The sequence below is a fragment of the Oncorhynchus kisutch genome, unplaced genomic scaffold (assembly GCF_002021735.2).
Source record: "Oncorhynchus kisutch isolate 150728-3 unplaced genomic scaffold, Okis_V2 scaffold1969, whole genome shotgun sequence".
Classification (NCBI taxonomy): Eukaryota; Metazoa; Chordata; class Actinopteri; order Salmoniformes; family Salmonidae; genus Oncorhynchus; species Oncorhynchus kisutch.
The window spans coordinates 31,123-39,517 of NW_022263914.1; the positions used below are offsets into that span (position 1 = coordinate 31,123).

General features: G+C 38.9%; 1 protein-coding gene across 1 annotated transcript; it reads left to right on the top strand.

Moving 5' to 3' along the window:
• Window positions 1–1,009: 1,009 nt before the first annotated feature.
• LOC109877072 (serum paraoxonase/arylesterase 2-like) lies at window positions 1,010–6,984 on the top strand. The gene is made up of 9 exons (XM_020469393.2): window positions 1,010–1,288; window positions 1,785–1,855; window positions 2,038–2,093; window positions 2,216–2,384; window positions 2,607–2,733; window positions 3,039–3,239; window positions 3,655–3,736; window positions 4,259–4,387; window positions 5,020–6,984. Exons 1-9 carry the CDS (start codon window positions 1,212–1,214, stop codon window positions 5,191–5,193), a joined length of 1,086 nt encoding a protein of 361 aa, XP_020324982.1. The 5' UTR covers window positions 1,010–1,211; the 3' UTR covers window positions 5,194–6,984.
• Window positions 6,985–8,395: the final 1,411 nt, after the last annotated feature.

The following is an 8,395-nucleotide window of genomic DNA, read 5'->3' on the forward strand; positions in this document are numbered from 1 at the left end:
GATCAAACCAGGGTCTGTAGTGACTCCTCTAGCACTGCGATTCAGTGCCTTAGACGGCTGCACCACTCTGGAGCTTAAATTCACTGGCACTAATGCCATGTAATTTCTAAAATATCAAATAGTTTGGACCTTGCAAACAGATTTAACTGAGAATGAGTTCTTTGGTGTTCAAGTTCAAGAAGGGGTAATTAATTGGGTTACTCTGCATTTTATTTGTCTCGAGGAAAAAAGCCCCCAAAAAATTCCCACACAACAGTATTACACATTGAGCATTGTTGCATGGTGACCTATCGCCACCTTCCTACTGCATTGATACCAGGATATATTAGTATTGATTTCCACTACTGTATTGATAACAGGATATGTTGTATTCTGTTCTATGAGTGATTTCAGCTGTTCATGTGCAGATTGAGATTTTAAAATCAAATTCACTATTGTCCTAAAATATGTTCTATTGGTTCTGGGGGGAGAGTCTGTAATTGATTGAATAGCCTATAATGTAAGGTAATATTCTGGTACCAAGGAAAAGTCTACTATATCACATCAGTACAGTGTATGCACTAATAATGTATCTAAGCCCTGGATTGCTGACCCTCTCCTATTGGCCATTGAGAGGCTTTGAAGCCACCATATTAGCACTCCCCAGTGGGAGCAGTCCTCCATAGGAATGAATGGAATTCTACAGTATTTCAATTCAATGTTTCAATGTTTCAGCCCCAATTCAATGTTTGTGTGGACAGTAACGGTACTAAAAAAACAACTATGGAAATGTTTTAATATATTTTTCATTTTGTATTTGTATGTTTAGCTCACATAAATATTATTTAAAAGTATGTATGAAGGTGTCTGGAATAGAATAAAAATGTCACAAACTAATGTAGACATTAATACATGCATTTCTATAGCTCCCAAAATAAAAAGTACAACGGAGAAGGAATACCAAGATGGCTTCAATAAAGCGCTCCCTGTTAGGCATCCAGAGTTTATACACAACATTGGAATGCACATCGCACACATTCAGTGGCAACATTTGACATCAGCCACTGCTCGTGTTAACATTTGACATCAACTACAGTTGCATTGTTGCCGCTCAGTGAGTGTCTGCGGGAGACAGGGGTCGCCTCTGGGCGGGGCGGAGATGGCAGGTCTTCAACAGAACATGTGAAGTTATCTCGAAAGTTGCTCAATTTACTACTATCTAATTATTCAAAATGGGGAAGCTGGTTGTCATATCACTTTTTGTTGCTGCTTTATCAGCATTTCTTGGAGAGAGAATTATTAACTTAAGGTAGGCTGTGGTTATGTAGTTGTAGCTTTTTTAGCTGGAATAAAATTGCATGCTAGCTGTTATAGTAGCTAGCTAGCCAATTTAGTGTTTTTGCTAGCAACCTCAAAAAGTAGTTTTGTTGACAGCAAGCAATATAAGCCAACTAACCTGTTTTTCTATTTAGCTTTCCTTTATTAGCCAGTGCTTTATTACTGAGTAATAATGGTTTGGGTTATTTTCACTTTTCTGAACTTATAAATTGAGAGATTGAGGGTCACTACATGTTGTTGACAAACAGCAATGCTGTGCGCCAAGCAAATCTGATCTCACTGCTCAAGTTACAGTAGTCTGAGGCTATACTAAATGTGATAGCTGACTAGGCTATATTTATGATTGTTTGTACATAGACACATAAAAATGCCCTAAGTCATAACTACAGTGTTAAAATCGCAGTGTTATTCTGGAGTTTGAACCATTTGAAGGGATGTAACTATGAACCTTATTTTACATGTTGCAGGAAAAGGACTCTTGCTTCCAGAAAGCTTGTCCAAACCCACCTCCCAAACTGCCATCCAATCAAAAGCCTTGGTACGTACAGTACACATGAATGTACAGGACATCGGGAACTTTAACAGTGCTGGCATGGATATAAAAGGCATGCCTTTCCATAAGCTCTATGCCACAGGTTCAATGGTATTATATGAAGTAACTGTACAACGTTATTTGCCTGTAAAGCCATATCTGAACACATGTGATTTGATTTCTGACAGAGTACGGATCAGAGGACCTCACAATACTTCCCAATGGACTTGCTATTATTAGCACTGTGAGTTACAACATTGACTTGGCCCTATATGAAACACGCAACATAAAAAATGTAGTCGTAAATAAATGTATTAGGCTATCAACATATCCTAATATTAATCTTAATATTATTGGAATTACTAGGGCTTGAAGGATCCTGTATTGCCGTCCTATTCAGATGACCCTGGAAAGATGTACACCCTTGATATGAGTGAAGATTCTAGGATGAAACCAGTGGAGCTCCGCATGGGGAGAGGCTTTGACCTGGACTCCTTCAATCCACATGGAATCAGTGTATACACAGATGAGACGGGTAAATAAAACCCATAATCTGTGTCACAAATGGCACACTATTCCCTATAGGGCTCTGGTCAAAAGTAGTGCGCTATATGGGGAATAGGGTGCCATTTTGGGACGCAAACAGGTTTTGAAATGCATCTGCTGCTCTTCCCAATCTTCTCTTGTGTGAAAAGAGAACTGTCAAAAACACAAGACGGATCAATTGATTGAGCTGAATCTTTTCTCCACTTTCCAGATAACTCAGTATACCTGTTTGTGGTCAATCACCCTCAACAAAAAACACAAGTGGAGATCTTTCTGTTTGTTGAGGAGGACCACTCCCTTGTCTATGTGAAAACCATAAAGCATGAATTCCTTCACAGGTATGCAAGAGCTAAAGTCATGTCATTGCTTCAAAACAATTTGGTTTGTTACCTAGATTGTCGGTAGAGTTTCATATTACAGCAGGGCTAAAAGTGTCAATTACATGGTAACAATATGGAAATGTAGCCTATCCTCCTAAACTTGGCTACTCTAAAGACTGAGAGTTTGGAGAAATTAGGGATATTTGAACTGAGCACAAACTAGTGCTCATTTTTGTTTTGTCATGTTGTTATGCATCCAACAGTTCTTTAATATGCCATTTAGAGTAAATAGTGATTTAAGTTGATCTGTGGTTTTCTCTTAGTGTGAATGACATTGTGGCTGTGGGAGTGGAGAGCTTCTATGCCACCAACGATCACTATTTCAGTGGAGGCACTCTGAATACTCTGGAGGTACTTCTGGCTCAGCCCTGGTCTAACGTTGTGTATTACAGCCCTGAAGAGGTCAAAGTAGTGGCTGAGGGATTCTACATGGCAAATGGCATCAACATCTCACCTGACAAAAGGTACAATAATTAGATAAATAATGTATTCAACTTCTATAGCGCTATTCAAGTATTCAGTCCCGTGTAGCTCAGTCCTGTGTAGCTCAGTTGAGCATGGCGCCAGGGTTGTGGGTTTGATTCCCATTGGTGACCAGTATGACACAAAAAAAAATATTTAAAAAAGTACTCAAATGTATGCACTCATGTATAAGGGTGTCTGATAAAATTACAATTTAAAAAATAATGACATTACACAAAGAATTTCTAAGCGCTTTGAATACTGTCCTGTGTACACACAGTTCAATAATCCTGTCCATATGGGCAGTCAATCCTGTTATGTGTTTGATTATAGAGTGGATATCACATGTTGACACGATAAGGTCTGTTGATGTAACTAATGTGATGTTATGTAACATATAACTATGTTTTCATGTAGGCACATATATGTGGCTGACTTATTTGACCACAACATACATGTTTTGGAGCGACTGGAAAGCAATGGTTTGGCCCCAGTGAAGGTAAAATATAAGGAATGGCAGATTCGTTTTACACCTGGTAAATAGTCAAATGGACTATTGAAACATGCTGCTCTGTTGAAAGCCTAAATCTGATGTGTTTATTCTTGCTTGTGTATCTGAATCCAGAATAGGCTCTTTAAAACTCATTTCATGATATTATTATTTTAAAAAGCATGAGCTGGCGCACACCCAAAGAAAATGATTTAGTGTAGAGGTGTTGACTAACGGCGAATAAACTATGTCTAAAAATATAGAGAGTCGCACACCGAATATATATAAACTCCCAGTAATTTATTGGGTAAAAAAAAAAAACGTTTTGGTATTCACTGTGTCCTGAAGAAAGCACCCTGAAGAAGGCATCCTCTGCTCTCAGGCACCCTCTGCTCTCAGGCGCCTTGAAGAAGGCCCAGTGATGCCGAAACGTTAGGTGTTTTACCCAATAAATGACTGGGAGTTTATATATATAGAGTGTGTGACTCTCTTTATTTTTATAGCTTACGTGATATTATTCTTTGTCACCAGGTCGTGGAAGTGGGCTCTCTTGTTGACAACATTTATGTTGACCCTGAGACTGGCGACTTATGGATAGGTTGTCACCCTAATGGCTGGAAACTATTTCGAAATGATCCTGAGGATCTTCCTGGATCTGAGGTTCGTACACCTGCCGTGTGCTATTGAAACTTCCTGAGTGAACTGCTTTCTGGATCATATACCAGCAGTGTATCTCTGTACTATACACCAACATTGTTTTCACATGTTCACACCTCTACTATGCTATAGGTAAAAGCTGCTGGACTACAGTACATTCCAACTACTGTACGAGAGGAAACACACCAGCGCAATGGACTTAGAGTGGATATGGACTGGACTTAAAGTGGACTTAGAGTGGATATGGACTGGACTTAAAGTGGTCTTAGAGTGGATATGGACTGGACTTAAAGTGGTCTTAGAGTGGACTCAGAGTGGACTTAGAGTGGTCTTGGAGTGGGCATGGACTGGGCTTGGAGTGGACTTGGAGTGTACTCAGAGTGGACTTAGAGTGGACTTGGGGTGGATTTGCAGTGGACATTGAGTGGACTTAAAATGGTCTTAGAGTGTACTAAGAGTGGACTTAGAGTGGACTTGGACTGGACTTGGAGTGGACTTGGAGTGGACATTGAGTGGACTTGGAGTGGACATTGAGTGGACTTGGGGTGGACTTGGACTGGACCTGGGGTGGGTGTTTTTCTCTGTAATGCTCACTGTCTGGTATACATCTACATTTCATGATATTGTTTTCACAGGTGATTCAGATTAAAGACATCCACTCTGAGAAGCCAGTGGTGACCCAGGTCTATGCTGATGATGGCAGTGTGCTCATAGGATCCTCTGTAGCAGCTCCCTACGGAGGAAAGCTTCTCATTGGAACAATCTACCAGAAAGCCTTGGTCTGTGATCTAGCCAAGGTAGACCAGTAGCCAATGCTTTATGTAGAAAACAGGCTTCCGACGTGGGTTGTGGTCGGAAGAGTGCAAGTGTGCAACATACTGAATGTTGCAGATGGAAATGCAATGAATGGAGTTAACAAGATTCCTTACTCTATATGACAGGGAGGGATGTCTGTTCTGCATAATATATATCTAGCTGAAAGTTCCTCAATGTTGTGCCGTACTGAATTCTGCCGTGGCCTGTGGGGTTCAACTTGCCAAGTAAAAAAAATATTTTAAAGTTCATTCATTGCACGCTCCGTTTAATCACAGGAAGTTAGATTTGCAATAAAGTTGACAAAATGATATGTCAAAGATAACGCTGGTGCACTGAACAAGACCTGTAACGATACATAGTAATGTTGCAAGTGCCACATTGTATAAAAGTTGATAAATGACAGGAGAAATTACTTGATAAGAATAATCTGACTGTTAAGGACCCTTTAAAAAAATGTTTGGCCTAAAATGACATTCCCAAATATAACTGCCTGTAGCTCAGGAGCTGAAGCAAGGATATGCATATTATTGATACCATTTGAAAGGAAACACTTTGAAGTGTTTGTGATGTGAAATTGATGTAGGAGAATATAACACATTAGATCTGGTAAAAGATCATACAAAGGGGGGGGGGGGGAAATCCCCCCCCATCTTTGAAATGCAATAGAAAGGCTAATATCTCACTTAGGAGTTTAGGTGCAATTCTGATTTTGGCCACTAGATGGCAGCCGTGTATGTACAACGTTTTAGACTGATCCAATGAACCGTTGCATTACTGTTCAAAATGTTGTTTCAAGTCTGCCCAAATGTGCCGAATTGGTCAAATGACACAAGTACATAACTATAGAGAACATACAAAAAATGATATGGTAATAAAAAATGTAAATTTACACACTTCTAGGAATGTCATAAATTATGGATAATTAGCTTCCCTACAGAAAAGACACCAACCTTCACACATCTAGATGTGATGTTTTTAATATAAAAATGGATTTTATCAAACAAAACTAAGCTACATTTTATCTCTGGATGACAAATCAGAGCAAGATTCTGAATGTAAGTACATTATTTACCTTCAGAGGTGAATATATCAAACCAGTTGCTGTGATAAAAATGTTTTTGTTGTTGTGCACTCTCCTCAAACAATAGCATGGTATTTTTTCACTGTAAATTGGACAATGCAGTTAGATTAACAAGAATTTAAGCTTTCAGCTTTCTGCCATACAAGACATGTCTATGTCCTGGGAAATGTTCTTGTTACTAATGAAGAGGGTTAAACCAAGGCCTTATACCTTTTAAAGGGGTTAATCAATTATGTTATGATAAACTGTAAGGTCTCCTCTTCAGGAGACCTCTGTGTGTGTGTTAACCTGTTTTTGAGTGATGTGACCTTCAGACATTCAGACTCCTCCTGTCTGGATCCCACCGTGGCTATCTGGTTTTCTGAGAACACAAGGCTGTCACAGACCTGATAAAACCAGCCACCTATCAGAAGATGCTTACACTCGTTCATACTTGTGATGACAGGTCAAGTTTCGGTTAAACCCACTTCTGAGCTTTTAATTGCTGATAAGATCGTTACTGCTGTCAGAGGGAGGTTAGATTTATTAAAATGTTGTTGCCAGGGAAACTCATGCAAGGAGGACTGGGAGAGGCTATATGAGTTGCAGGATGTCTTACACATTTTGCAGAACTTGGGGAGAACTATCATGTACTGCTATACTGTACTCTGTACCAACTTCTGCCTACAATTGTATTACTAAAATGAGTATTTTAATACTTAAACTAAGAGTCTGTGTTTCCTTTCCATTACTAAATGTATGTTTGATAATTATATAGCCCTGATCATCTGTTGAAGAGATTGACCAACACTTACAACGTCATGCTAATCACATTAGCGCTCTTTATTTCAACTAGCGCTCTTTATTTCAACTGTCCCGTCGGGGGGACCGATCCCATAGAGGCAGTGGTTGAAAAAGTACCCATTGTCACACTTGAGTAAACGTATAGATACCTTAATAGAAAGTTACTCAAGTAAAGGAAAAGTCTCCCAGTAAAATACTACTTGAGTAAAAGTATAAAAGTATTTGGTTATAAATATACTTAAGTATCCAAAGTAAATGTAATTGCAAAAATGTACTTAAGTATCAAAAGAAAAGGTAGAAGTGTAAATCATTTCAAATTCCTTCTTTTAAGCAAGCAGACGGCACCATTTCCTTGTTTTTAAAATGTATGGATAGCCAGGGGCACACTCCAACACTCAGGTATAATTTATGAAAGATGCATTTGTGTTTAGTGAGTCCATCAAATCAGAGGCAGAAGGGATGACCATGTGTTGTCTTGATAAGTACGTGAATTGGTCATTTTCCTGTCCTGCTAAGCATTCAAAATGTAACTTTTGGGTGTTAGGTAAACTCTATGGAGTAAAAAGTACATTCTTTTCTTTAGGAATGTAGTGTTAAAAGTTTAAAAATATTATAAATAGTAAAGTAAAGATACCCAAAAAACTACTTAAGTAGTACTTTAAAGTATGTTTACTTAAGTACTTTACACCCCTGCGTAGAGGTTAAAGTTATGTTTAAATTACAGGAACATCTCACTGATTTGACATGGAAAACAAGTATTTGATATGTTTTTTACCCTCTTTGTAAAGTGAACTAGATTCAGTTGTGATGTAACTGAATATTGTTTTCTTCACAAGTGTGTTAACTTCTTTACATTAAATGTGGGCCGCTAATTTGGCATGCAAGTCTCAACTGTTGTTTAGTTGTCAACTCATTTGTCTGAAAAGCAGCGAACAAGTGATGTGGACAATATCATCATCATGAACCCGGGGATCACAGTTTTGGGACTGCAGATTTGACCTCCCTCTAGGAATTGCTAACTACAGCTCGCCCCATGGTTCAACTGTGCAATTACACTCTGCCTGTACACAACACACCCACATTTTGCACACGGCTTTCATAACCTTTGACCAAGGGAAAGAGTTTGCCATGATTGGGTGCTTGTTACCATCTGCATTGCTGCATTGGCACTCTTTTGGGGCAAAGACTTCTTAAATGAGGTAGGCTGCATGGTTGCTGAACATTTGAACATTATAGGGCATGTATCTTCTTTGGAATGTCTTCTTGGAATCATGCTACATTTTCCTGATCAGAGTTTACAATATGACCTAGATTGGCATTGTCAACAGGCC